Here is a 26870-nt window from a genome sequence, read left to right as displayed (position 1 = left end):
GTTCCGTTCGACCTCACACTACACCGGCATGTCTAAGTGGATCAAACTCGCCGCACTCACCGCCCTCGGCGTCTTCTTCACCGCCGCCGATGCTCGCCCCGCTCCCTTCGACGCGGGCGCGGACGCACACTCCCTGCACACCAGGGCCCCGACTGGCAGCAAGGATGTCATCATCCAGATGTTCGAGTGGACCTGGGACAGTGTCGCTTCCGAGTGCACCAACTTCATTGGTCCCGCAGGCTATGGCTTCGTGCAAGGTCAGTTGTTCGCGTCTCACCCTATAAGCATGTTTCTGACGCATTCGCAGTGAGCCCGCCCCAGGAGACTATTCAGGGCGACCAGTGGTGGACCGACTACCAGCCGGTGTCGTACATCCTCACCTCCAAGCGGGGGAGTCGCACCTCGTTTGCGAACATGATCACCACCTGCCACGCCGCCGGCGTGGGCGTCATCGTCGGTGAGCTTCTCAGACACGGAACCCACAAAGTGGCAGCACCTAACTCACTTCTGGCGCCATAGACACCATCTGGAACCACATGGCCGGCGTCGACTCCGGCACCGGTATTGCGGGTTCCTCCTTCACGCACTACGTTTACCCCGGCATCTACCAAAACCAGGACTTCCACCACTGCGGCTTGGAGCCCGGAGATGATATCGTCAACTACGACAACGCCGTCGAAGTCCAGACCTGCGAACTCGTCAACCTCGCTGAGTACGTCCATCTTGTACGGAACCGTGCATATCACGCATGCTGACATGATGCATCCTTCAGCCTCGCGACCGACACCGAGTATGTGCGGGGCCGTCTCGCGCAGTACGGCAACGACCTCCTCTCGTTGGGTGCTGATGGCCTGCGTCTTGACGCTTCCAAACGTAATCAGCTTCTTCGAAGCGCGGCTGCACCAAACTTACCTCGCTATATACAGACATTCCCGTCGGCGACATCGCGAACATTCTGTCGCGTTTGAACCGCACGGTCTACATCACCCAGGAAGTCATCTTCGGATCCGGCGAACCCATCACGCCCAACCAGTACACCGGTAACGGTACGTCGTCTCGTCTAGCATGAGATGATCTCGTGGACTGACTATAACAACCTTTCAGGCGACGTTCAGGAGTGCGTTGACCTAATTAGCCTCCTATGGCATGGTGAAATCTGACAAATTATCTGCAGGTTCCGTTACACCTCCGCGCTGAAGGATGCTTTCTCGGGCTCAGGTATCTCTAGCCTCCAGGACTTCGAGAACCGCGGTAAGTAATCCCTCTTCCCGCCGATGCAATCGTACTGACAATATACACATAGGCTGGGTACCCGGCACAGGTGCCAATGTGTTCGTCGTTAACCACGACACGGAGCGGGTACGTGGCTGACTTCCCTACGCCACTGCTGTGGCTGACACTCCCTCTCCGCTCCCTGTAGAACGGCAACTCGCTGAACAACAACTCGCCCTCGAACACCTACGTGACCGCGATGATCTTCTCGCTCGCGCACCCGTACGGGACGCCCTCGATCCTGTCCAGCTACACCGGCTTCACGAACACGGACCTCGGCGCGCCGAACGGCGGCACGGGCACCTGCTCGGGCAGCGGCGGTACGAACGGCTGGCTCTGCCAGCACCGCTGGACCGCCGTCGCCGGCATGGTCGGCTTCCGCAACCAGGTCGGCAGTGCTGCGCTCAACAACTGGGTCGCGCCGCAGTCCCAGCAGATCGCATTCGGCCGTGGTACGTGTCCAGTTTTTATATCTTGTGATTGGAATAGCACTCACCGTTCGTTTGCGTTTTAGGCTCGCTTGGCTTCGTCGCGATCAACAACGCTGACTCTGCTTGGACCTCGACCTTCACAACTTCCCTTCCCGACGGCACGTACTGCGACGTTGTCAGCGGTCAGACCTCCGGCACCACATGCACTGGATCTTCGTGAGTCGATACCGCATCCGATTTATTTTGAACAGCTGTCTCAATGAGCCCTTCGCATACAGGTTCACCGTCTCCAGCGGCTCCCTGTCCGCTACCGTCCCTGCGCGCAGCGCAATTGCCGTGCACACCGGACAGCTCGGAACGGGTTCCGGCTCGGGTACTGGCTCAGGCGGCAGCACTACCCCCAGCGGCTCCGTCACCGTCAACTTCGCCGAGACGGCGACGACCACCTTCGGCGAGGTACGTACCTCTCCCCATGCGGCTTTCTCCATCGCGATTTCTTTCGCTACTGCCCGATACTGATCATCGTTATATTTTTGCTCAGAACATCTTCCTCGTCGGTAGCATCGCCCAGCTCGGGACCTGGAACACGGCGAACGCGGTGAGTAGCATGTGCATACCCGCCTTCCGCGCCGCTAGCTGACATTGTATCGTGTGTCCCTCCCGCAGATCGCCCTTTCCTCCGCGTCGTACCCCACATGGACCGTGTCGGTGAGCATCCCTGCGGGCACGACGTTCCAGTACAAGTTCATCCGCAAGGAGACGGACGGTAGCGTGAGTACAGTCCCTCACCACTCATCGAACTTCTCACTGACGGTCGCTGCGCTTCAGGTCGTCTGGGAGTCGGACCCGAACCGCCAGGCCACCGCGCCCGCCTCCGGCACCAGCACCCTCTCCGGGAGCTGGCGATGATCCCCCGTAACTTATCACATATACCACATTCAAATCAATGCATCGCCCGGACGCGCGAGTAGTACAGTGTATATTGTATAGCTAGCGTGTGTACATATACCCCGAAAAGCCCCCGAAATTAGGATGCCGTCCGCGCGCGATCATATCGTCATATACTCGTACATACAGCGTGGGTGCACCGCTTCGCGCTCCCGATCGTACAGCCCCCGAGTCCGGACTGAATGCAAGGGGTGCGCTAGCTCGTGTGCGCGGAGGGGTCGATTACGTACCCGAGCACGAGCACGCACACGCGCGGCCCGGCCAGAGGTTCACATTACTAGGAACGAGTCCGCGTCGGCGGGCGTGCTGAAGTGCCGCCGCGCGCCGTCAATCCGCCGGTCCTCGCGCCGCAGCGGGCCCGCCTCTGAGAACCGGTATACGAGCGGCGGTGGCTTGCGCGCGGGACTCTCTGCTTCGTCGTAGTCCGGCGGCGCGAACGAGAGAGGCGGGACGGGCGGCGCGGAGGCACGCCCGCGGAAGATGGATTTCAACGCCCCCGGCGTCTTCGGGGTCTTCGGCGCTTTGAGGCTCTTCGAAGACGCTTTCTTGTTGAGGGTGGGCGGGACGAGTTCGTATGGGATGAGTGGTGGTGGTGGTGGGTGCGCGGTCGCGGTCGCAGTGCGACGTCGTGGGGTGCTGGGTGTAGGGAGCCGGCTAGGCGGGAGCGCGCTTAAGCCAAGCGTCCGCGTCAACTTCGGGTGGTTCGCGATATTACACACCGCGACCCCGTTCGACGTCGGGATGGGAGGCATGGAAGCCCTCGGGTCGCGCGCGGAGGACACTGAGGAGGCGCGAGGGGTCTCGTCGCCCCGCGATGTGCCTGCGGTGGTCTCTCTGCGTCGTCGTCGCGGTGGAGACGCGGGACGTGGGAAGGAGGGTTGCCGTCCCTGCTCGTCTTGGGTGGGAGTCAAGGGGGGCGACACCAGCTGCGCCTTCAAGGGTCTCACCGTCGACTCTCGCGTCCTCCTCGAGCTGAAGAAGGCAGCCTCGTCGTCGATGTCCTGAAATGGCTTCGGCTTCGGCCGCGGATCCGGCAGCCTCTGCATTTCTGTCACGAGGGCTTCCAGCGCGTCCAAAGAGGCCAGCATATCGAGAGGAAGGCCGTGGCACGAAGATGCGCTTCCTACGTCGCTGCGCTGAGTTCGCGTAGGGATAGAGTTGGCAGATGGAGAATCCGACTCCTGAGGAGTAGCGCTGTCCATCAGAGACTGATACCAGCCGGGGGCGGCGTCCTCTAGTGCGTGTAAAAAGACGGAGAGCGAGCTGCTGCGAGAGAGCGGAAGGTCTAGTGCGAGACGTTGCACGGTTACGTTACGATTCGTGGTCGGGCTGCGCATCGAGTCTGAGGAGGACCTGGGCTCACGCCGTAAACGCTCCGGAGATGCCGTGAGAGCCTCTCCCAAAGGAAGGGAGCCCATGCCTTTGAGGCCGAGAAATGAAGGAGTGTTGGAGAGTAGCGATGGGCCAGGTACTAATGAATGTGATTCGAAAAGGAGGGTAGAGGACGCCTTTGGTAGAGGGGCGTTGGTAGATTTGACCTGCATAGAGCGGAAGGAGGGGGTGGCCAAGAGCAGAGAGGAGCCGAGACCCGAGGGATTGTGCGCGGTGAGAGTACCAGTTCCTAGTGAAGACAGCAAGACCCCAGAAGCGATGTCGGCTCCATCCAGCGTTGTGGTCTTCCTCTCGTTCCAATGCGTCCTGTGCCGAAATCGAGCAAAGTCCAGACTGACATTGGTGGCGTCCGCAGTAGCCTCGAGTTGGAATCTAGGCGGTCTGTTCTCGGTCCTGAGCGAGTTGTAGCCAGAGTCCACACCTAAAGACATCCTGACAGGAAGCGGACGATCCAGACAGTCTCTGATAGTCAGTGAGAGCCAGCGTCCAGAGTCGGAGAATAACCACTGCCGCGGGTTCAGCGGCTGACTGCGACGACGGGAAGCGAAGGGTACGGCTCGCTACGATCGTCGAGCCTCTGAGAATCGATGCTGTCAGCCTTCCTGATTCCAGCCGTAAGGCACTGGCCCGGATTATCGTTAGTGGTGCGAACAAGTTGGTGCGAGCTGAACGCACCGTTGCCAGTATGCTATTCCTGCCGCCGCTCGTGGGCTCCCAATTCACAACCTAGCGCTACCCGCTGCTGCCCCGTCGAATAGGCCAGGGAATACAGCAAATGAGCGGTGACCGCCGAGATGAGGACGCTGCGAGCGAGGCTTCTCAAGGTCTTACGAAAACAGGCCCGAAAGAGGAGACGAGTTGTCTCCCCTAGGCAGACGATGTGTGATCTTGTCGAGGAGGGGAGGAGGACGATCTAGGAGACGAGAGGAATGAGGAGGGGTGGGGACACAGCGGCCTGCTTGAGCTGTAATTCAATTGAGCGCTTGTTTAGCGTTTGTTGCTGTTTTCACGGCGCTTGTCGCGGGGCCTGACAGTGGCCGCGCCTGACGTCTGGAGGGTGTCGACGCAGATCGTCGATAGCTTGCTCGATACTCCATGAAATTTACTATTCCTTTCAGATTCGGATTCTCCCCATCAACGCGGAGGGCACGGTACAAGAATCAGCGCGAAATACGAAGGTTGAGCGAAGGCCTCCTCGGGCACCTCCCCCAAAGCAGAACCAGCACAGCGGGCGACATCGTCCCTTGCTCTCGCTGGAATGCACTTTTACAGAGGCTACTGATGTATATAGAGGGCACGAATGTAGTTTGGTCGTGATCGTCCCAATGTACGCAGGCGTCTGTCAATCTAGCTTGAGGGGGTGAACAGGCATAGTATTGCTCCTACATTTTAGGGCATCTATGTCTCCTGTATAGCACCCTATGTATCATCCCTACCTGGGCGTCCCAATCGCGACGTCAGCGCCGATACCAACAGGTGCAGCAGAGCAGAGCAGAGCAGAGCAGAGCAGTGTGAGCGCCACGTCATCGCACCCGAGCAGACCTTGCTGTGTGTATTCAAAATCCCCGTAACGCCAAGAAAGCCTTTATTAAGAGGCAGTACTATCATTATCGAGCCTGGAATCATGTATCTGTGTGGATGAGTAAGAACGAACCTCATCTGGAGGATGTAGCTGAGCTCGGCCTGGCAGGGCAGAACGGAAGAGCATGCTACTACTATTACCCTTCGTGTACTTCGTTTGTTTAACATCAGTGCCCTCTGTACAGTGTCATAGAACCTATCTCACAGAATTTTAGCTTTATAGAACGGGATTCTGGCGGGTAATCTCAGTTCTGCTTTGGGGGAGGTGCCCGAGGAAGCCTTCGCTCAACCTTCGTATTTCGCGCTGATTCTTGTACCGTGCCCTCCGCGTTGATGGGGAGAATCCGAATCTGAAAGGAATAGTAAATTTCATGGAGTATCGAGCAAGCTATCGACGATCTGCGTCGACACCCTCCAGACGTCAGGCCACTGTCAGGCCCCGCGACAAGCGCCGTGAAAACAGCAATAACCGTGGCGGCTTTCGCCGAGCCCAACTCACCGACAGACGTTCATGGCCACAGTCATTCAGTCCGCCGTGGCCATCTCTAGCGCAGCCCGTCTACAGCGGCTTGCATGGATTCAACAAAGGTAAGTAGTAGCCAGAGATGTTAGGAAGGAGTACTTTTCTGGGTTTCGTGTCTACTTGTTGGTGTGCGTTAGCGAAGCCTACGGAGCCCTATTTATTCCTGCTTCCCGGGCGGTACTACCTATAGACGGCAGTAGGTTCATTCAACTCGCAGCAATCTACCACGATCTCAAAGCCCTACATGTGTACGTTCTGACGTTGCTTCTAAAGTAAGTGCTTGTTCATCCGCCGCTGCTTCAGCGTTCATTGCATAGCTACATTACTTATCCCATTTACCCCTCATAGGCTCACACATGGCATCCATTTGGACGTGCCTATCATTGACACTAAAGACATCTATGCTTCTGCCGCGTATGGAGGTGGCCATCAACATCGTAGAGATTTATGAGGGGATAATCGACGCCGTCTTGCCAGACTACACAACCTTGCTACAGTGTGCCCTCACATGCCGTTCATGGCTTCCTCGCAGCCGCTACAACCTCTTCAGCAGGCCCACTCTGCGGTCTTCGGCACAACTTCATTTGTTTTTCCAGGCGCTGCGATACGCTCCTGTGATGAAAGGGCCTTGCCCTGCAAACACCGTGGAGAAACTCACCCTCGTCACTGCGAGTGCCGGGGTGTGGCCGACATTCATGTACTCCGCCTGCGCCCTCCTCGCCGGACGTCTTCCCCACCTCAAGGCGCTTCAAATAGGACGCCCTTACCTCTGGAGGGACTTGGCCCAGTATCGCAGCCAACTCGACCTTTCGCCCCGCATGGCCGTGCATATCGCCACATTCCCCACTCTGAAGCATCTGGCGCTTAACAACGTCGAGATCACATCTTTTATGGCCCTCGCGCGCGTCATTGTCGCTCTGCCGAATATTTCAGCTCTCGGCCTCTGTGGAGTCTGCTGGAAGAGGCTCGGTTCGATGGCACACAACTTTCCGTTCGTTAGGAGCGGCTGGCTTAAGCTGAAGGATGTCACGGTAGGGCGATAACTCATAGTGCCCACCGACGACGTCCGTGCTCACGTCTACATTCATGACTCCCCCTAGGTCGTTGGGCGGTGGGATCTGATGCCCGGACTCTCTTCGATATTCAGTGCAGCCGATCCTCGAACAATGAAAGCACTCGCGGTCAACTCCGACGCGTCGGACTCCGAGGATTGTAGGTGCATTCTCTGCTTCGAAGTTCACCAGGCTCAACATTGTGGCACGATATTATAGTCGCGACGTTGCTGCGGTATCTACCCACATATACGTCCCTAGCAACCCTCGGCGTGGTGGACTACTCGTACCCAGCCGGCGACGCCATCAACGGGCACACCGCCACCGAGTTGCTCAATAACCTGGCACCGGCACTGCGTCTCGACCGCTTTGTCGTGGATTTCACCTACGCTCAGTACGACTCGCGGCAGAACATACTGGAAAGTGTCGCCGCGGTAAGCAAGATGATGCAGGAACCACCCGACAGCCTCTGCTGCTTAGAAATTCGTGTCACGGATTGGGACGGGACCGCTAGCTGGTGGAAGGCGGAGATCGTTTCCCTTTTCTTTGCCGCAGTGCGGGCGTGCGGGATGCTGCAGGTCATAGTAATCAGGCCACATGCCGAACGTGAGCGCACTGCTTTGTCCCTGTCGATTGGATTGCATGTCGTGCTTATACACTGAACAGAGACTGCCGACGGGAGTATAATCTATGAAGATGGAGCGGTGTGAGAGGGTCATGTTGCGTGGTTGACTAGAAGACTCTGCCATGCATGGCAGATTCCGTTTGGGAACGCTCGTGAGGTCTGTATGATTCAACCACGAGCTCTATTTTATACATGTCGAAGCAACTGCAAACGATCTAAAAGTACACCATGATCACATCCAAGCGCTTCGGAAGATCCTCGAGAAGTACGTCTGGAGACCGTCCGCGTCGTACACGAACGCACCCACATACGCGTCGGGCCGAACCGCAACCACTGTAAACTTCCCCTCCTCGACGCGATAGAAACCAAATGCATGGCCCTGGCTGTCGTGGTACCCGGCGGCCCCGCAGTGCGCCGTCGGGGCGCCGTGTCGCGCAAGGATGACGACTTGGCAGGTACCCTTCGGGAACGCTTTTACGGCCCTCAGCACCGCATCGACCTGACTAGCCGCCTCCTCGGTCTCCGGGAAGAAGACGAGGATGGTGTGTAGAGTGGGCTTGAAGATCTCGTGGAGCGACGTCGCCTTGCCCCAGGCGTCGATGAGTGCTGGTGCACCGGGGGCGCGGTCGCCGGCGTGCACGTCCTCCCCGGGGTATCCTTCGTACGCCTTCGCCTTGAGCGCATCGATGTCGTCCCCGTTTCCGCGCGCGTCGAGGACGATGGGGCTCCAGCGGTAGTTGATCTCCATCATGTGAAGCGCCCGGTTCTTCCACTCGAGCCACCCGCTCTTATCCTTGGGGTCTTTGGACGTTGTGTGCTTGCCTGCGACGGCGTGCGTGTAGAGCCCGCTCGTGGCTGCGAGCATCAGAGTGACGACCGGGAGACGTTCGGCTTCGAAGCTCGAGAGCAGTTCAGGCTTGGCGAGGCCTTTGTACACGAGCGCGATCTTCCAGGCGAGGTTGAACTGTACAGTGAAACCTGATCAGTCGCATGTTGCGGAATTTTCACGGAACTACACTCACCGAATCTTGGATGCTGGTGTTCAGCCCCTGCCCTCCGGTGGGAGAGTGGACGTGGGCTGCATCTGAAGCGGCGCACGTGAATTGGCTGCAAGAAGCGTAAATGCTCCAGGTACTTACCTCCTACGAGGAATGCTCTGCCGGAGTAGAACTTGTTCACCATTCGCATCTTCGGCCTGTGCACACGTGAGACAAAACAAAGAGATCGAAGAGGAAAATACTGACTTCCAGTGGTTCATCGACGAGAAATCTCTGAACTGGAGCTCGCGGCGCCCGGTTTTCTCGTGGATGAAGTTCACGAATTTCTCCTCATCCATCAGGTGCTCGGGGTCCCAGCCGACGCCAACGATACCAACATGGAATTCGCCCTCGCGATGCGTAGGGCGCATCGAGACGCTGGTCAATGCGCGTCAGCGTACCCCGTTTGTGTACGGATCTATGAGTACCACATACGTAAAATTCTCCGGTTCGGACCAAAGATGCCAATACTGGACAGATCGTAGTCAACGTTTAACGTGCTGGACAGCGTTGATTTTGCTTCAACTCACCTCGGTTGACAGGCCGTCCACATACACATCGGCCCAGACGTGGCCGTCCAAATCTTTCGTCTGTCCCTCGAACGTAGCGCCAATCTGCTTCCTGGTGATTCCTGCATGGCAACCAGGATCGAAATATGAGTGATATGCCAATTTTATCAAGAGACGTGAACTACGCACCCCTGGCGCCGTCAGCACCGATAATGTATGATGCACGGAAAGTCTCGGTGCTCTCTTCGCCAGTGCTAGCAGTATGTTTGAGCGTCGCGGTGACGCCTTTGGCGTCTTGAGCGAGCGCTACAAGCTCAGTCGCGAGTTCCACTTGGACACCGAGCTTGGCGAGGTGATCCCGGAAGATGCCTTCAATCACAAACTGTCCGATAGAGGCCCCAGACGCGTTTGTCTGTACGGGATAGCATATGAGCGGCGCTGAAATCTCCGACACTCATCGCACTCACGATAGGCTTGTCGGGGGTAGGCTGCACCGGCTCCCATATCTTCCAGGTCCGAGTTACCTCGGTGCCCTCGGGAAGCTTATATGAGCGCATCGGTATCAGAGGCGTTATGACATGACGAATATCCTCGAGGAGGCCGAGGAAGTGGTACACCTCGAGCGAGCGCGACTGTGGACGCCCGTCAGCAGATAGAACGGCGAGAGAAGATGCGGTGTCGTACGTGCGCTCCGGTGCCCCGGGAGGCCGTGTGAAAGGCCGGTAGCTTGTCTACTATGCGAACGGGCACCCCGTTCTGGGCGAGGGAGAGCGCAGCGATGAGGCCTGCGGGCCCGCCACCGATCTGCACGAGCACATGGGCTGTCAGCGTAGGTTGGCGGAGTTAGGCTGAGGTTGTACGCACAATTAGGACGGGTGGCGGCGTGGTGGCGGTTGAAGTTGGCATCGCTCAACGGGGAGGGTGTGGATGAGGGTTGCGACGCTTGACAGATAGGACTGTTGGGGGTGCTGTTGTCGATGCGTCCCTACGTGCTCCTGCTTTATACTCCCACCACCGATACCCCCGGCGGAGATCGACGCCCGGGGATACGCGTACGATGTGCGGCACAGCAGAACTCCAATCTCGACGCGGTCCCCCCCGCACGCGCGCGACGATACTCGCACTTCGATGGGCTCGTCTGCGAGCCACTCATCGTGCGATCCCGTCGGACGCGTCTGCCTCGCCCGCTGTGAGACCTGTCTATCAACGGGGCGCTGCAAACATGGTCGAAATACGCGGCGTAGCTGTCATGGTCCGCGATAGGGTTAGTCACCCGGGCGTGCAGCACCGAACTCGACGGGTTTGGAGTGGATACCAGCCTGGCGAGGTGCTCGGGTTGAGCCACATCAGCGTTTCTGCGAACACCCTGGACGCTCAATATTGCAATTAGGACGAAGAGAGCATCCCCACTTGTCCGTATCCCCATGAGTCGTTAATCTACGGTGAATGGACCTGGTTCACAAGTCCAGGATGGCTTTCACGACCAATAGGCTAGTAACAAACCAGGAAACGACATAATTCACGATGTTGTATGCCTGTTTGCCGAGTGCTTTTCGCCAAGTGATTTTATTCCTTCACAAAACGGATATGGAGACGTACGGATAACGAGGCGAATGGACGCGGCGTTGAATGGTTGTGGGATCGCCTGCGCCCGTGAAGTCCGAACTAACGTCACTTACGTTCACACTTTTGTATGCATGCAGCGCGCAAAAAAAGGACTCCCTCTCTGAGCCGACGACTAAACAACTCTGACAACAGCATGTAAAGATTAAGACAGAGACCAGTGAGATGCGATGCAAGGCAGCCAGACGTGGTCGAGGTCGAGGTCAGAGCTCTGAGTCTCAGCTGGCTCTCAGCCGGCCTTGGACTCGCGGAAGTCGTGGAGCTTGAAAGTGTAATGACATATTGAACAGGCGCTTATGCTGTCCTCCCATCCCCGCGGCGGGCGCCCAAACATATACTTATGCCGAACAGCTGCCACGACAAAACGCCTCGAAGCGGCAGAATGCGTTATCATGACCGCTGGACTCTAGCTGCGTCTAGCACGATCGCGGCGTAGAACATAACGTGGCCGCTATTTCAAACGAGCCGGACGTAGAGCTGCAGGACGACGCCAGAGGGCGCACTCCGCGACAACGAAGGCAGCGCTGACACGGAGTAGAAGTAGAAGATCGGTGCGGTCAACTCTGTGCACGTTAATACAATTACTAGGAACGGCACAGTCGTCAAGCGTATGACAAAGTGAACAAGAGACCGCCGACGAGCAAGCACTTCGATACCGCTTACAAATTCCATCGAACCGACATGCACGGACTCCCCGGGCTGCTACTCAGGCTACAGAGACGTCGAGGCAAACTCTCGTTGAGTCGGGGAAGATGAGTGCTGAGCGTGTAAATCTCGAGGCCACAACCCTGTAGCACCCAAGCTCTAAGCCTTGCGCGCGAGGAGCAGCGCCATCGGCCACTCGATGTCCACGATATCCTCGTCCTTGGGCACCTCCTTCCCCTCCACGCGCCCAACCTCCTCCTTCAGCTTGCGCCAGAACCGCACTGCGATGTCGCCCTCCGGCCGCTCGAGGTCCTCGGGGTGCTTCTCGTGGAACGTGTGCAGCGGGCTCCACGTACGGAAGTAGCCCAGCAGCTCCGTCCACGTCAGCGACTTGCGTAGAATCACCGGGCGCGCGCCCGCAAGGTCGGGGTAGTGCGAACCTGGGCCCTTATCGTTCAATTGCGGCATTAAGGGTCAATATGGGGGTACGCACCTGTGAAGTAGATGCGCTCGAACTCGCTGAACTGGCCGGGGAGGGCCTCGCGCGGGTCTGGGACGGCAACCAGGTGCTCGTCGAGGATGGTGCGCCCCGGACGCTCCCAGTACGTCCCGAGTGAGTCGGAGGGGTCGCTGCCTTGGGCGTAATCATTGATGAGGGGTGTCGCAGAGGGGAACCGCGAGAGGCGAAATTCCGAATAGCCCTGCAGCGTCCAGAGAGCGTCAGTATCAGGCTAATATTGGTGCAGTGGCGTGCGGGTGCTAGTATAAAAGGCAGGGATAAATAGGAATATGGAAGACGCACCCACGCTGCGAACGTTCCGTCCTTGCGCAACGCCCGTGCGACCTCTGGCCAAACCTTGTTCCAGTTGAACCAGTGGCAAGCCTGGGCTGCAGAACAGAATGAGATGTCATTCGGTACACTCTCACGGCACATGGGAATAGACATACCTGCAACTATGAGGTCGACGCTTCCCTGTTCAACAGGGAGGTCCTCGGCAGAGGCCTGCACGAACTCGACCCGGGAGGACAAGTCAAGTCCAGCGAGGCGCGACTTCACGCCCTCCCGCGCTTGCTCGATCATGCGCGCGCTCGGGTCAACGCCGATAATACGCTGGAATGGCGTGAGCTCGACCGTAGCCTGGCCTGCGGTTGTCTAGTCGTTAGCAAAGAATTATGACATCACTAGCGAGCACACGGCCACTTGGTGAGGTGGCTCGACCTGCAGACGTACCAGTACCGCAGCCTATGTCGACGGCGGTTTCCCACCGCGCGCCATTGACGCGCTCGTGGAACTTGAACACAAAGTCATACAGCACCCTGGGGTAGGTAGGGCGGCCTGTGCAACAACGTCACATCTTCAGTCGTGCTAGTCCTGCGCACTACGATTTGAACTGCACCCACTGGTAGCGTACTTCGCCGCGTTGAATGTCGCCTTGCCAAAGGTTGCCATTCTACTATGAGGATAATCGGCGTTGGTTATGAAGTTGGATAACTGTGAGAGTGCCTGTGAGGGCTGGAGGTCTAAGTACTGGTGAGACGTTGGACGGTTCACACTCTCTTATATAGCTACCCGCCTACCGTCGCGCCAATAATAGGCGAATCTGCACACAGCCCAGGGCCAGTCAGATGGTACGCAAGGTAGTCAAGGTTGGAACCAAAGTCGGACGTCGAGGCCGATGGCAGAGGAGGATGCGGGGTATTCGTCCGACTGCAGTTCTCCGGGAGCGTCGCGATCATCATTTCATCATAACGCCCTTCTGATTGGTTGTTTCAATGATTGAGTCGGTACATTGCGCGTCTATCTAATCTACAGTGCCTATGTACTCGCCCTACCTCGATGTGCTTGACTGAGTCAACTTCTCAGCTCATTCGTCACCAACGCGCCTCTCAAGCTCTTTGCTTATCGAAACAGAGTATACTTGTGGAATCCATACTCACAGCCATATATGGTCCCTTTGGAGCGCGCAGAGATGCCCACAGAGGTTTACGAGGGGATCATTGACGCATTGGGGCCAGACTGCGCATCCCTGGCCCAGTGTGCCCTCACATGTCGTGCGTGGCTTCCTCGCAGCCGCTACAACCTCTACCGTAGGACCACCCTACGATCTCAAGCGCAGCTGAGTTCATTCTCTCAGACGCTGCACAACAGCCCCGTCGGATCAGAGCCCTGTCCTGCGGACATCGTGGAAGAGCTCATCCTATGGCCTATGGGTATCACACAGCGGATGTTCGTTAATTCGGCCTGCATCACGCTCGCTGGAGACCTTCCACGCCTGAAGGAGCTCTCTATAACCTTTGACCACGACCTGAGCCACCTCCGCCGGGCAATGAGGCTCGATTTTTCTCTCCCCATACACATTGCTTCATTCCCAAATCTGAAACGTCTACGACTCCATAACACAGTGCTCAACTCCTTCATGACTCTCGGCCGGGCCATAGTTGCACTTCCGAACCTATCCTCCCTCGATCTTTCGTCCGTCATCTGGAGGACATCTGGGGCCATGTCATCCAACCTTCTCATCCTCAAGGTGGGCTGCTGCAAGCTCGAGGACATCACGGTATGACGATCCCAAATGCTCATAGCAAGCCGCCTCCGTGCTTACATTCATGGTCGTGTATCAGATTAGTGGACCCTGGAGAGGGATGTCCGGAGTCTCTGCGATCTTTAGGGCAGCCAGCCCACAAACGATGAGGACCATCGCGGTCGACGTCACTGCGACGGTAGCCTCCGAGGAGTGTAGGCGCATCTTCTGCGTTCTCGTTCACGGCATCACCTGACTTTGTAAATAATTCGCCTATAGTCGAAACCTTTCTGCAATATCTGCCAACCTATACATCTCTAACTACATTCACCATGACACTCGTGCCCTCCTCCGAGTCCTCCCACCACACTAAAGGACCCGCCATCATCGCACTGCTCAACAACCTTCCATCGATGCAGCGCCTGCGTCGCTTTACCCTGGATTTCCCGCATGGTTCTTACACCCATGCGTCCACCGCACTCCTGCGCACCTTGGCTGATAACATGCCTGACCTGTCGGGCCGTCTCGAGCGCCTCGAAATCCGCATTCGCATCCTGGACCTACCGGACAGGTCCGCCGACTATTTGTGGCGGAGGAAGCCGGTCCCTGCACTCCTACCACCCTCCTTTTTCGAGTTTCATGCTTTGTGGAAGCGCGGGATTCTGAAGGTCGTCATGATCTAATCGCAGGTTCAGTGCACCCCCTCAGGTAAGCAGTAGAGAACTTTGTACCCGTGCGAACCATTGCTTGTACACAATATAGATACATGAGAAGTCTAGCAGGAAACACTGGCGCTGTATGTACCCCATATACTCTACCATAGATATGTCTAACTCATTGCGAACGATCTAAAGGTATATACCGGACAAATAATCACGCACTGCGGAAGATCCGCGAGAAGTACGCCTGGAGACTGTCCGCGTCGTACACGAAAGCACCCACGTAGGCGTCGGGCCGGACAGCAATAACAGTCAGCTTCCTCTCCTCGACGTGGTAGAACCCGAATGCGTGGCCCTCGCTGTCGTGGTACCCGGTGGCCCCGCAGTGCGCCGTCGGAGCGCCGTGACGTGCAAGGATGACGACCTGGCAGGTACTCTTCGGGAGCGCCTTTACGGTCCTCAGCACGGCATCGATCTGGGCAGGCGCCTCCTCGGTTTCCGGGAAGAAAACGAGAATGGTGTGTAGAGTGGGCTTGAAGATCTCGTGTAGCGACGTCGCCTTGCCCCAGGCGTCGATGAGTGCCGGTGCTCCAGGAGCGCGGTCGCCGGCGTGCACGTCCTCCCCGGGGTACCCTTCGTATGCCTTCGCCTTCAGTGTATCGACGTCGTTCCCGTTTCCGCGCGCGTCGAGGACGATCGGGCTCCAGCGGTAGTTGATGTCCAACATGAAGAGCGCGTTGTTGCGCCACTCGAGCGACCGGCTCTTCTCCTTCAGGTCCTTGCTCGCGACGACGCGTTTGTAAAGTCCGCTGGTGGCAGCGAGCATGAGGGTGACGACCGGGAGGCGCTCGGTTTCGAAACTGTCCAGCAGCTCGGGCTTGGCAAGGCCTTTGTAGACGAGCGCGATCTTCCAGGCGAGGTTGAACTGTGCGATAGGGATAAGTCAGCCTCGTGCCGCAAAAAGTTATACGGAACCACCCTCACCGAGTCCTGGATGCTCGTGTTCAGTCCCTGCCCTCCGGCCGGAGGATGGATGTGGGCGGCATCTAAGAACATCGATGAGGTGGGCTGCATGCAATGTGAATGTTATGAGGGCATACCGCCAACGAGAAACGCTCTGTTTGAGTAGAACTTATTTACCATACGCATCTTAGGTCTGTGTCTGTCAGACGATGCGCGCCAAGCATAAAGAGGGGAGTAGCTTACTTCCAGTAGGTCATTGACGAGAAGTTGCTGATCTCGAGCTCGCGACGTCCGGTGTTCTCGTGGATGAAATCCACGAATCTAGTCTCGTCCATACATTCGACGGGATCCCAACCGACCCCAGCGATGCCGATGTGAAAACTGCCCTCGGTATGCGTAGGGCGCATCGAGATGCTGGTCAATTTCATGCGTCAGCACACCCCGCTGGACTCAGATACGAAGCATAGGAGATACGTACGTGAACCTCTCCGGCTCTAACCACACGTGCCAGTACTGTCGAGAGATAGTTCAGATTCCATTATATAGTCTGGCTCCAAGCACTTTTTACTCACCTCAGCAGACAGGTTTTCGACGCGCACATCAGCCCAGACCTGGCCGTCCCCGTCTTTGGTGAGCCCCTCGAACGTGCTGCCTATCTGCCTCCTAGTAACGCCTACGCCATAAATAACAAGTCGTAAGTGCGGCTGTCCATTTGGTTCCAAAGATACGGGTCTCGTACCCTTAGCGCCATCAGCACCAATAATGTACGATGCACGGAAAGTCTCGGTGCTCTCCTGAGCGGTACCAGCGGCGTGTTTGAGCACCGCGGTGACCCCTTCAGCATCCTGCTCGAATGATATGAGCTCCGTTGCGAGTTCGACCTGAACGCCGTGCTTGGCGAGATGGTCCCGGAAGATGCCTTCCAGCACGAACTGTCCAATCATAGCCCCAGATGCCGTTGTCTGGCGAACGCGAATTGCGTGAGCCACGGTCTCTTCCCTCTGCATATTTTACTCACGATGGGTCTGTCGGGAGTGGGGTCCACTGGCTCCCAGATCCTCCAAGTTCGGGTCACTTCAGTTCCCTCGGGGAGCTTGTACGCCCGCATGGGAATCAGAGGTTGAAGCACACGGCGCATGTCCTCCATGACGCCGAGGAAATGGTACACCTCCAGCGACCGCGACTACAGCGAGTGCCATGACGTTAGCACGTGCGATGGTGGAAGGAAGTAGGCCGTCATACATGCGTGCCAGCGCCTCTGGAGGCGGCGTGAAATGCCGGAATTTTCTCTATAACCCGGACGGGGACGCCGTTCTGGGCGAGGGAGAGTGCTGCTACGAGGCCCGCGGGCCCGCCACCAACCTGGATGGAATAGGGAGCGGTCAGAAGACGAGAGCGAGAGCGAGAGGATAGGTGGGGTGGGGTGGGGTGTACGTACAATCAAGACAGGAGGCGCGGAAGCGTTTGTGGTGGGCATTTTGTGACTCGAAAGTGAGCGAGGCTTTTGCTATGCTGGAACGATGCAGAGGATGTGTTGCTCCCACCCCGACCATCTGCTCCCCGAGACCTTATACTCGGGCGGGAGCGTCACCTCCGCAGGCCAGCGGTATGAACTCCTCACTCGGAGAATCGTCCACTATGAGCAGCGCTACGAGTTTGAACCCTCTACGCGTGCCCGCAGGAACCTTCGAACCACCTTCCATGCGTTCCCGTCGGACGCGCCTCTTCTGCACAGTGCACATACTGAGCTTCACAGCGGCCAAACGTCGAAGTAGGTACCTGCTATCCCCGTTCCAAGAATCCCTACATCAGATAAGAGGTTAGTCACTGGTAGGTCGCCTAATATCTTGGAAGTGGGCACACGGACGTGGTGAATTGGGCGCACATGGGCGTAATTGTTCAACGCCTAGGATCTCGCGATGATCGGTCGATGACCAGCATATTTCGCCTGCGATGTCGAAATCGCAGATTAAGCAAAGTATTGGCCCTGATTTGTTCGGACATTATCTTCGGTCGCTCTGGGATGCAGACGTTGGGACGAACGGCTCGCGCTTTCGATATTGAATATGCTGAGGGTGATAAGCCACGGACGTCCAGTCGGATCGGATAATTGTTGACGAGTGCCTCTTTGTCGGATATTTCCATTTGGAAGGCATGGTGGACAGACCGCACCGATGCGCCCAAAGAACGAGGTCCACTTCGAGCAGCTGTCTCATTGCCTGTGAAGCCGCAGGCAAGCGAACATCGGGGGCGTTCGCCACATTCCTGTAAATTTCCCGCTCAGCGATGCTATGTGACATACACGCCCGTACAAAAATACACTTTCTGACCGCAGCAGACCCGGTGTCCCAGAAGAGACCGGTCAGGCATTACGCAGGGCGGTGCGGGGGTACATGTTAAGTCCTGGGCGGTCCGATTTTAGACCCCGTCCTGCGGCGTGCGCTCTCGAGCGCGTGCGGAGAGTTGCGGGGAAGTAAGATAGCGGCATGCGCAGCGTCCCCTCGTCGAGTCTTATTGGTTGCTTGCGAGACCGTCCTGACGCCGCCGCCTGCGCGAGCGGAACCGAAACCGACAGACGAGGGATGTCGAATGTGCGTTGCGAGCCCTGTTGTGTGCAAGTGGGGTTCAGCGCGCTCGAGATCTCGGTATACTAGCAAGTACGCCCATATGGTCATGGGGTATGGCATGCCCCATGCAGCATATCTCGACGGAGGGAGGGGGGGGGAAGGAAAGTCTCGCAAATTTGGCCCGCAAGCTGCGCCGGTCGTTCCCCTTTCTTATCAGAGCGAAGCTCACACCCCTTGTTCGTGGTCGATCAAACCATACACAACGTTAGAGTTAGCTTTTGTCATCTGACAAGGCTCGGGGAGAGTATGCCACCGCAGGCGCTGTTCGAGTGAGTGAGCACTGCTGTTGGTGGCGAGGAAGGCGGCTGCAGCGGCGCCTCCCTGCGGATAGATACACAAGATTTCATGCGGAGATACTGTGGGCGGTCTAGTGAACTTGAACATATTGTGCGGAGATCAAGGATGGAAAACTTGCGGATTGTTGCCATAATTTATGCTGTGTCTTTGTGCTTCAAGTGCATGTTCTGAAGGTTCTGAGCTAGGCGAAGTCCCTTCTCTGTTATAAGGTATTGTAAGGGAAAGGTCCCTTGGCGGCGTGGCGGGTGACTGAGGATCCTGATCTCCCGGATTCCCACCCGGAGTGGAGCTTCACATCCTGGTGCTGCTCATACGTAACCCAGCCTTGTGAGAGAACACGGGTTGGGAAGACCGTATTTATACTAGGTGCGAGGATCAGGGTAGATTCGGCACCGGCAGTTAAGCATAGTCACCGACATTGACGATGGCGTCCAGCGGGGGAACCTTGTCTTCGTATATGAGTGCAATTGATCCAGTCCTTCGTCAGCGATCCTGGTGGAGAGTTCAAGTACTAGTTGATGGATCATTGTAAATGGGTATGATGAAGCAGCGCGACTCAGCATAGTTATGTTCAGTCGGATCTGTTGTCGAGCATGATGGAAGACCGTATCGTCTCTGCGTTTGCGGCGATATCCACATTAGCGGTTCCAATCCTTGCACATACGCTATACGAGGTGCTTATTAGCTCAAAACCTACAAATCATTTCGGGCCATGGTACCTGAGTATAAACTCACCGCATAGGCGACAGCCTCAACATTGCCAATCATCTCCTGGAGAGCTATGCGTGGAAAGCCACATCCGGTGCCACCACCGAGTGAGGGACCCGACCGTCCTAAAGTTCACGATGACGCTGCCCCAGTGGAGCCCAGTGGTCCGCCGCAGCCAGTGGTTGCCGGTCATTCCGAGTGTACTTGTACCGTTCGGGTTCAACGTTCAACAAGAATGCAGCAGAGGGCACGGTACCGTCATGAGATGTGCGCATTAGTATGCAATGGAATGCACTCACTTAGAAACCCATTGGCGGATTTGTGAGTCGTAGGAGAACGCGGAGTTTGCCGATCTACAGACAGCTACAGTGGGTGTTTCCGTATGCGCGGGCGCCAAAATGCTGAACCGGGCCCGTCCTGACGCGCCCGGGTGCGGGTGGGATGATCAAACTGGGCCCTCTCCTCCCCGCCTCGTTGCACACCGGGTGCCTGCTTCTGCCTGCAGGCCGCTCTTCTCATACCAATCTTATACACTCCCCAAAGCACGCGGTCGGGCCTATCTCAGTCTATCTCGCACGGTCTCTTTGCCTCGCCCTGTGTATACCGGTCTTCTCCACGCCCGCCGTCTTCTCGCGCCTCTCTTGGATTTTTCAACCTTCTCCGGGCCTCCATCTGCTTTCTCCTCACGAACTCTCTAGAACCTGGAAACTGTTTGTATCTGGACGTATCTCGGGACACATACCCTCCGCAGCTCGCGCTAGGCAACTCGCTATCCGGACCCTCACAGGCCCAGTGCCAACTGTCAGCGCAGCTCGCGGTGTATACAGATCCCCGCTCGCAGCGCGCGCATGCATATACCTCGCCTCCACCTGCCGATCCTCACTGAACGACTCCTACGCACTGCATAGCAGCAGCGATCGTGCGCACGACCAGCCCGTACTGCGCCCCGCGCACGGAGACACGCCTGCTTGCTATAATTTACACCCCCCTCCGTGCGTGCTTCTTTCCAACCGCGTCTGCCCTGCCGTGCTTCTCGTCCTCACGCCCCCCATTGCCATCCCCGTCGACGCAGACGAAACGACGCTCACGACTGCTAACGCTGCATGAAACACCTCCGCCGGAATCGCTCCATATCAGTCTCGACGCCTTCCGCCTCCGCCTCCACGAGCACGCCCGCGGTCTCCGCGCCCGCGCCCCTCTCGCCGCCCGCCGCGACCAAGGCCGCACACACCGCCGCCGAGAGGTCGCGGGGCTCGCATGATACGCCCCTGTACGCCCGTTTTACGACCACACGCCGCGCCCATGACGGGTCCGGGCCCTCGCTCAAGCCGCTCGTCTCCGGGCCGCTCGCGCTCGCGTCCAAGAGACCTGCGCAGGTGCCCGTCCCGGTGCCTCGACCTATCGAGCAGCAGAAGAGCTCCGACAGCCGGAAAGAGAGGGAGAGAAGGAGGGATGAAGAGAAGTCTAGAGCGGGTACACCGTCAAAGAATGAGGAGACCAAAGCACAGCCGACCAATGTTGATGAGAGAAAAGAAGACCCCAAGGTCGAGACCTCCAAGTCGAAGGGGGCGGACGACGAGGATGCGGTCAAGCAGCAGGTGCGACGCATGCCTAGCGACGGCACTGCACTCTCCGCAGGGAGCGCGGGTGCGAGCGCAGCGGGGCGGCACGGGACGCGCGTGGACGGCGAGCGCGTGCTGCTGCCCGCGCGCAAGGTGACGCAGAAGAGGGGTGGGGCGAGCAGTCCTTTTCCACAAGACGAGAAGTACGCGGAGCGGAGCACGGAGAGGGAGAAGAAGAGCGCAGATCCGCCTTCTAGCCCCAGCAGAGACGTCGGCGGCGAGAGGCGGAAAGTGGAAGAGGTGCGTGCCGTCGGTGAACGCGTGCTTCTGCCTGCGCGCAAGGTGGCGCGCAAGCGCGTCGACGTCGAGGGCGCGAAGGACCCGGCGCTCGAAAGTTCGCGTATAGACTCGGACGGCGTCAAGCACACATCATCGAAGGGCTCGACGCCGTCATCGTCGGCCCGAGCTAATGTCAATGAGACGTCGAAGACGCGGACGGCTGCTGTCGAACAGGCGCAGGCGCAGGCGCGAGCGCGGGCCACCTCTCCGGAGCCTCAAGCAAGCTCAAGCTCACCTGTCGCGTTCCCGCCGGTGCCTGCGCCTTCTCCCGCCGGCCCCGGGGTTTCCGCGGCCGCCCCTGCCCATTTTGCTGCGGTCGTCGTGGTGCGCAACAGCGGGAGCGAGGGCCAGTTCTCGACGCCGAAACGCGCGCGCATGCACACGCTCGCGACGACGACGCCCGCGTCGCGCCCCTCCCCGGTTACTTCGGACCCGCGCGCACGTCCGGAGCCGTCGAAGTCGTCGGAGAGGCCGAAGCCGGCCGAGAATGAACTTGTCGCTCCAGCTGCTCCTGCTGTGCCGAAGGTCGCCGAGCCGAGTCTGACATCACAAACGACGACGAGCTCGGTCGCAGCAGCAGAGGGTCACGGTGCCCCTCCACGACGAAGAAAGTACTCACTGCGCGCTGCGTTCGGGCTGCCTGACCCGCCGCCCTCTGACACAAAAGCGAGCATAGCGGCGAGTCCAAGTCATGCCAATACTGCCAAGGTGAGTGAAGCTCTAGTAGTTGGTGTGCTCGCAGTGGGATGGGGTAGAAATAAGTGGGCGGGAGGTGCCTGTCGCGTCGGGCATTACGTCTGCGGAGGTGGTAGTGTAATGGGGCCGCGGTGCCGGGGCGCGGCCGAGGGGCCAATGACGTTCGCGATCGTCTGTATGGAGGCGGAAATAAAGGGGCCTGGCGGTTCGCGCGCTCGCCTGCAACGGACCGTCCGAGGCGAGGCAGCGGCAAGCCGCCTTCCTCCCCTTCGCTCGCACGACGACGGCCCACGCGCATCCAGCGCCGCGCACGGACATATCGCGGCAGCACCCAGCCCACGTTTCTACGGTCACGTGGGCGCGTCGTCGCGAAGAGAAGAAGACGAGGCCGCGCGCGATCGCCATTTAAGCTTCTTTCCCATCTCCGTCCCCTCTTAGCGCGTTCGCACACCCTCCCCTTTCGCGCGGCCTTGTATTTAGCCAGGCCCAGTCGCTGACCACGCGTGCTCCCCTACAGCCCCCGACGCCCTCCCCCCAGCCTCCTTTGTCCGCCCCGTCACCCCCGCCCGACCGCGCGCGCACCCCCGCATCCAACCCCGACCCCCCAGCGTCCCAGGAGACCGACTCGAGCAGCGAAGCCCCCTCGGTGAGTGGCCGGTCCCTGTGCGGCGCGTCCGGCGGCGCGTCTTGCTCGCTTCCGGGTGTTTGATCGCTGACGGTGACGCGATGGACGGTGTGCAGGGACTCGTCGACGTCCATTCCAGCGCCGCTCCCCGCGATCGACGCGCGCCTCCCATCGAGCTGCTGCAGCTGCAGTCGCTCCATCTCTCTGGCTTCAACTTTTCGCTCGAAGCGCTCTTGGCCGCCGACGGCGCCGAGCCCCCGCCCCCGCCCCCTGTCCCGCCGCTCCCGGCCGCGGTGATTGAAGACGCGCCGCCTGCCCCGGCCGCTGTGATTGACGTGCACCCGCCGAGCCCGGAGCCATCAGGAAGCCGCACGGGTGACGTCGAGTCTTCCTCGTCCGATCCTCCTGCCACCAGTCGCGAGGAACGCGCCACGGTGAAGCCGGCCGTATCATCGTCCGTCCAGCACGAGTCAAGACCTGTCGAGAAGGAGAGGTCTCCCACTGCAGTCACCTTCGACATACCCCCACGACCCTCCCCGAGCCCCCTCCAACCGTCGTCCCACCAATCTCACAGGCAGCCGCCACAGCAGGGACAGCAGAGACAGCAGCAGCAGGCGCAGAGAAGACAACAGGCACAGCAGCGACCAGCGCCAAAGGCGACAGCGGCGGTGACAGAGAGTTCGCGCTCGCAGAAGCTGCACAAGTACATTCCCCGCACCATCGATCTCGATCACAGCCTGCTCCCTCCCGAGTCGGACACCCGCTACCCTGTTACACGCAGACGCTCCCCCACCAGCCCTCCTCCCCCCTCCACCTCCCGCCCGGCTCCGTCTAAACCCAAAAAGCCAAGCATGCCCCGCCAGATGTCCCCTCCCCGCCCCGACTGCCCCCCCAACCAGCGCGGCCCCGTCCAAGGCCGCCCGCTCATCTTCGCCGCCATGGCTGCTGCCGAGGCCGAGGCTGAAATCATTCAGCCCACAGCGTGGATGGCCGTCGCCACGCTCGAGCCCGACTCCAGCGTGCACCTCTCCCCAGAACGACCCGCCCTGACCGACCGCAGCGACGGGTCGAGCCACTTCGTGAACGGCTACCCCACTCCGCGCTCGACGTCTCCCAAGTCCCTCGAGCCCCATGAGCGGCACGGAATGCAGGAGACGTCGTCCGCGATGGACCGGAGCGTCGCTTATGCACCGGCCGTCGTGGACTCCCCGCATGCGCATGCGAAGGACGCAGCGGCTACGCGTCGCGCTTCGCCCCCAGACGTGCACAGTCCACCTTCACTGAGTGCCGGCCTCCCTACCCCCACCGAGCCGGAACCGAGATTACGCGCGAGGAAGCTGAGCAAGTCCCGTTCACGCATCACGCGCGCCGCCGACGCTTCCCAGCCCGCTCCACAGCCGCAGGTCCAGCAGCCGTACAGTCAGACGAAGCCAAGTACGCTTGGGGCGAAGCCCCCCACTCCCGTCGAGGATCCGCCCCCGCCCCAGCGCACGCAGGACCGTGGCGCGTCGTCGTCATCGCGGCACCCCTCCCAGCCCGCTGCCGCCCCCGCCCCCGCGCATGGAGGCGCGGTGCCCGCCCCCGCCTCGGCGGCCGCGCTCGGTTCGCCCATTCAGCTACGTGGCGAGAAGCCGCTGCCCGAGCGCCGGAGCGCAGAGTCAATACGCCCGCCCCAGCCAGCGCCGCGGGTCATCTCGTCCGAGTCCCCCGTCCCCCGCCGTCCTGTCAAGATGCTTACTGAGCGGCAGATGGAGAAGCTGAGCGCGACGAAGGGGTTTGTGCCTAGCAGCTCGAGCGCGCCTGCTCCGGCTGCGAAGAGGAGGCATGAGACGTCGGTGCCGGTGAGCAGCCCTCCTCCACAGAACAGGTCGCTCCCAGCGCAGAATGGGCACCCCCATGAAGAGGTGAAGGACACAAGAACAAGAGGCCCCCATAGTCATTATGATCCCATTCCTCCTACCTCCGGGACCGAGTCCTCTGAGGACCCGACATCGGCGCTCAGTCCACCGCAGGCGAAGAGCCCCTTACCCCAGTCTCCTCCTCATCGGCCCATTTCTCCAGAAGAGTACGCTCACGCGCGATCACGACGTCGAGGCAAGGCGCTGGAGAAGTCACGCCCTGAAGGTATCGAGAGCGTCGCACCCGCCCCCGACGTTGTCCCAGACGCCACGCCTGATGCTGCTGCACAAGACGCCGGAGCTGTAGCCGAACCTGAGGAACCGAAGGAGCCGACTTTCTACCCTCTTGAGCGGCACGTTGTAGAGCCTGCCCTGCTTGCACAGCTGCTCGGGTACCTCTCCTTCGGCGACTGGCTCTCGATGTCCAGCACGAGCAAGACTATTCGGACACGGTTACAAGACGACCGCGATCTGAGTGAACTTGTGCTCGAGAGGTACCTACGCACCGTCGGCTATGTGCGATGGGCGTACGACGAGACCGAGCCGCTCTCGCTAACTCTCACGGTGCGTCTTGATTGCGATTTATGCCGCCATCGTCGTAACTCACTCGTACATCTGCTTCATAGGACCTCAATGCGTACATGCACGGAGTATCCCTGCCCCCGCATATGTTCGCACGTCATGCCGAGACATACCTCCATGCCGAGAACCGGGAGCGCAACCGCAGACTACGCGCTCTGGTGGCCTCGCTGCAGGTTGCCTGCCGGTCGTACACACGTGTCGTTCTTCGCATCCGCGCCCAGGCTGAGGCCGAGGCGCGCGCTCATGCCTCTGCTGCGGCTTCGCCGATAAGCCCACGGGGCGGCAGAGGTCTACCATCCGTGAAGTCAAGCACCTCAGTGAACAACGTGCCCGCAGGCAAGAGGAGCTTCTCCCGCAGCTCCAGTCGCGCGCCGTCTCCCACGTCGTCCTGGAGCCACTCCTATGGCCACGCTCGATCGCCGTCTCTGCCGGGCCAATCCTCCATAGCGCCGTCGATTAACGGACATGGCGTGGGGGGCAGCAACGTCTTCCACTCCCCACTTTTCCGCCTCCGACGGGCGCCTCTCCTCCAGGTCTTCGTCCCTTCTCCTGATGGAGACTGGCTGTCGGACTCGAGCGTGGTTGAATGCGAGAAGGAGCTGAAGCGCGCAGGGGTTGTCAACCTGCTGCGCCCCGGAGACGTCGTGTGGGACACTGCGGTTGGTGACGAAGGCAACCTAGGCCGACTAGTGTGGGACGGAGGCTATCTTATCGTGCGTGTTTCATGTTCTTCCGCACCCCCCGAGCGCGTTCGCGGGCGCTCCGCGCCCCTTCGCGCTCGGTAGACATCGTACTTACCTCATCTGGCAGGACCTTGACTACACGTACTCGCGCGCGGGCGACCTGCCGCGGTACCTGCCGACGCTCGCGTTCGCGCCGTCGTACTTCCATCGCGTCGTGCGCACGATGGGGAACGGAAACCCGGTCTGCCACATCGACATCACGCCGTGGGGCGAGGAGGTCGCCGCGAACCTCCAGCTCCTCCAGGACCGCATGAAGACCGAGACGTGCGTCTTCTTTTAATTTCCCCTTTCTCCGCTCCCACATCGCATAGCCTGACCTGAATTTCGCTGTCGAACAGACCACAGGGCGGCCACCACATGGTCGTGCGCTGGGTGCACCGCTCGTCGTTCACCATCCGCCCGCCTGCAGGCGGGAAGCAGCTCCGGCTTGTCGTCCCGCGCGACGTCGGACCCGGCCCAGCGCCAGGCGGAGCGTGGCTCGTCGACTCCGACTGGTTCGGCACCGTCGTCGTCGAGGCGGAGGGCACGAACGAGGGCCTCGCGGACTTGCAAGCGCGCTGCGGAGGCGCGTTCCCTCCCCGCGCGGTTGGCGCCTCGTTCAGCCCGGAGCGCGCCGCGCGCGCGGAGGCGCAACGGAGCGTGTTCAGGATCTTGAGGGAGAAAAGGTGCGTGGATTTGCTTACGCCCACGACCCTGCAACCAGCAGCTTCGCGGGCGGGGCTTATTGGACAAGAGCGCTGACGCGGACTGCAGCCGGCCAGGAGAGATTTGGATTAGGACCGTGACAGAGAAGGAGAGGCTTCTGCCGCCCTAGACTCGTCAATGATGGTCCACCGCGGAGTACTTAAACCACAGAAGACGTCTGGCTGAGGCTTTTCCGCGTGCTCCTGCGGTTGTGGTTGTGTGGCGCAGTCGCGTGTTGTGTCCTGTGCTAGTTCCCTCGTGCTGCAGCTGGGCGCCTCGCCCGCGTGTTGATTGAGGATTTGTGTTATGCGGGCGCTCTACCGTTTT

The 26870-nt window shown here is 59.4% G+C and overlaps 9 protein-coding genes across 9 annotated transcripts; 5 read left to right on the top strand and 4 right to left on the bottom strand.

The window, feature by feature from the left end:
* The first annotated feature begins 6 nt into the window (after positions 1-6).
* Positions 7-2723, top strand: TRAVEDRAFT_30524 (glycoside hydrolase). The gene is made up of 14 exons (XM_008042779.1): positions 7-257; positions 308-457; positions 520-712; positions 773-873; positions 927-1046; positions 1105-1117; positions 1175-1251; positions 1304-1359; positions 1421-1724; positions 1787-1919; positions 1982-2159; positions 2245-2301; positions 2370-2474; positions 2532-2723. Exons 1-14 carry the CDS (start codon positions 29-31, stop codon positions 2610-2612), a joined length of 1797 nt encoding a protein of 598 aa, XP_008040970.1. The 5' UTR covers positions 7-28; the 3' UTR covers positions 2613-2723.
* Positions 2724-2920: 197 nt separating this feature from the next.
* Positions 2921-4965, bottom strand: TRAVEDRAFT_73591 (uncharacterized protein; the record flags this gene model as incomplete). The annotated part of the gene is made up of 2 exons (XM_008043272.1): positions 4719-4965; positions 2921-4665 (listed from the first exon to the last, which is right to left on the bottom strand). The coding sequence occupies exon 2, from the start codon at positions 4472-4474 to the stop codon at positions 2921-2923; it is 1554 nt and encodes a 517-aa protein (XP_008041463.1). The 5' UTR covers positions 4475-4665; positions 4719-4965.
* A 1583-nt stretch (positions 4966-6548) lies between these two features.
* On the top strand, positions 6549-7909 carry TRAVEDRAFT_50316 (uncharacterized protein; the record flags this gene model as incomplete). Its single annotated transcript, XM_008042933.1, has 4 exons — positions 6549-7178; positions 7248-7359; positions 7419-7805; positions 7866-7909. 4 exons carry the CDS (start codon positions 6549-6551, stop codon positions 7907-7909), a joined length of 1173 nt encoding a protein of 390 aa, XP_008041124.1.
* A 147-nt stretch (positions 7910-8056) lies between these two features.
* On the bottom strand, positions 8057-10313 carry TRAVEDRAFT_171718 (uncharacterized protein; the record flags this gene model as incomplete). The annotated part of the gene is made up of 11 exons (XM_008043271.1): positions 10235-10313; positions 10055-10174; positions 9838-10002; positions 9560-9782; positions 9392-9492; positions 9297-9331; positions 9069-9239; positions 8964-9019; positions 8847-8908; positions 8654-8788; positions 8057-8617 (listed from the first exon to the last, which is right to left on the bottom strand). Exons 1-11 carry the CDS (start codon positions 10274-10276, stop codon positions 8057-8059), a joined length of 1671 nt encoding a protein of 556 aa, XP_008041462.1. The 5' UTR covers positions 10277-10313.
* A 1484-nt stretch (positions 10314-11797) lies between these two features.
* TRAVEDRAFT_50314 (S-adenosyl-L-methionine-dependent methyltransferase) lies at positions 11798-13088 on the bottom strand (the record flags this gene model as incomplete). Its single annotated transcript, XM_008042932.1, has 6 exons — positions 11798-12078; positions 12132-12339; positions 12441-12526; positions 12587-12781; positions 12870-12974; positions 13040-13088. 6 exons carry the CDS (start codon positions 13086-13088, stop codon positions 11798-11800), a joined length of 924 nt encoding a protein of 307 aa, XP_008041123.1.
* Positions 13089-13608: 520 nt separating this feature from the next.
* Positions 13609-14843, top strand: TRAVEDRAFT_50313 (uncharacterized protein; the record flags this gene model as incomplete). Its single annotated transcript, XM_008042931.1, has 3 exons — positions 13609-14196; positions 14261-14375; positions 14440-14843. The coding sequence occupies 3 exons, from the start codon at positions 13609-13611 to the stop codon at positions 14841-14843; spliced, it is 1107 nt and encodes a 368-aa protein (XP_008041122.1).
* A 190-nt stretch (positions 14844-15033) lies between these two features.
* TRAVEDRAFT_50312 (monooxygenase) lies at positions 15034-17259 on the bottom strand (the record flags this gene model as incomplete). Its single annotated transcript, XM_008042930.1, has 10 exons — positions 15034-15744; positions 15804-15865; positions 15920-15975; positions 16026-16196; positions 16261-16295; positions 16355-16455; positions 16522-16744; positions 16801-16965; positions 17025-17144; positions 17221-17259. 10 exons carry the CDS (start codon positions 17257-17259, stop codon positions 15034-15036), a joined length of 1683 nt encoding a protein of 560 aa, XP_008041121.1.
* A 3061-nt stretch (positions 17260-20320) lies between these two features.
* On the top strand, positions 20321-23505 carry TRAVEDRAFT_30521 (uncharacterized protein; the record flags this gene model as incomplete). The annotated part of the gene is made up of 4 exons (XM_008042778.1): positions 20321-20406; positions 20487-22023; positions 22529-22657; positions 22753-23505. Coding segments are annotated over exons 2-4 (1816 nt in total), but the record flags the coding sequence as incomplete, so codon positions are not given.
* Positions 23506-25202: 1697 nt separating this feature from the next.
* TRAVEDRAFT_129031 (uncharacterized protein) lies at positions 25203-26673 on the top strand (the record flags this gene model as incomplete). The annotated part of the gene is made up of 4 exons (XM_008043270.1): positions 25203-25829; positions 25927-26123; positions 26198-26524; positions 26613-26673. 4 exons carry the CDS (start codon positions 25203-25205, stop codon positions 26671-26673), a joined length of 1212 nt encoding a protein of 403 aa, XP_008041461.1.
* Positions 26674-26870: the final 197 nt, after the last annotated feature.

Source organism: Trametes versicolor (genome assembly GCF_000271585.1).
Source record: "Trametes versicolor FP-101664 SS1 unplaced genomic scaffold TRAVEscaffold_9, whole genome shotgun sequence".
In the NCBI taxonomy this organism is placed as follows: Eukaryota; Fungi; Basidiomycota; class Agaricomycetes; order Polyporales; family Polyporaceae; genus Trametes; species Trametes versicolor.
The sequence above is the reverse complement of the archived record's forward strand: the minus strand, read 5'-3'. Positions and strand labels throughout refer to the sequence as shown.

Coding starts and splice junctions, on each gene's coding strand:
- TRAVEDRAFT_30524 (XM_008042779.1), top strand. CDS start 29: ATGTCTAAGTGGATCAAACTCGCCGCACTCACCGCCCTCGGCGTCTTC. Junction 2,160..2,244: donor CGACGACCACCTTCGGCGAG/GTACGTACCTCT, acceptor ATTTTTGCTCAG/AACATCTTCCTCGTCGGTAG. Junction 2,302..2,369: donor CCTGGAACACGGCGAACGCG/GTGAGTAGCATG, acceptor TCCCTCCCGCAG/ATCGCCCTTTCCTCCGCGTC.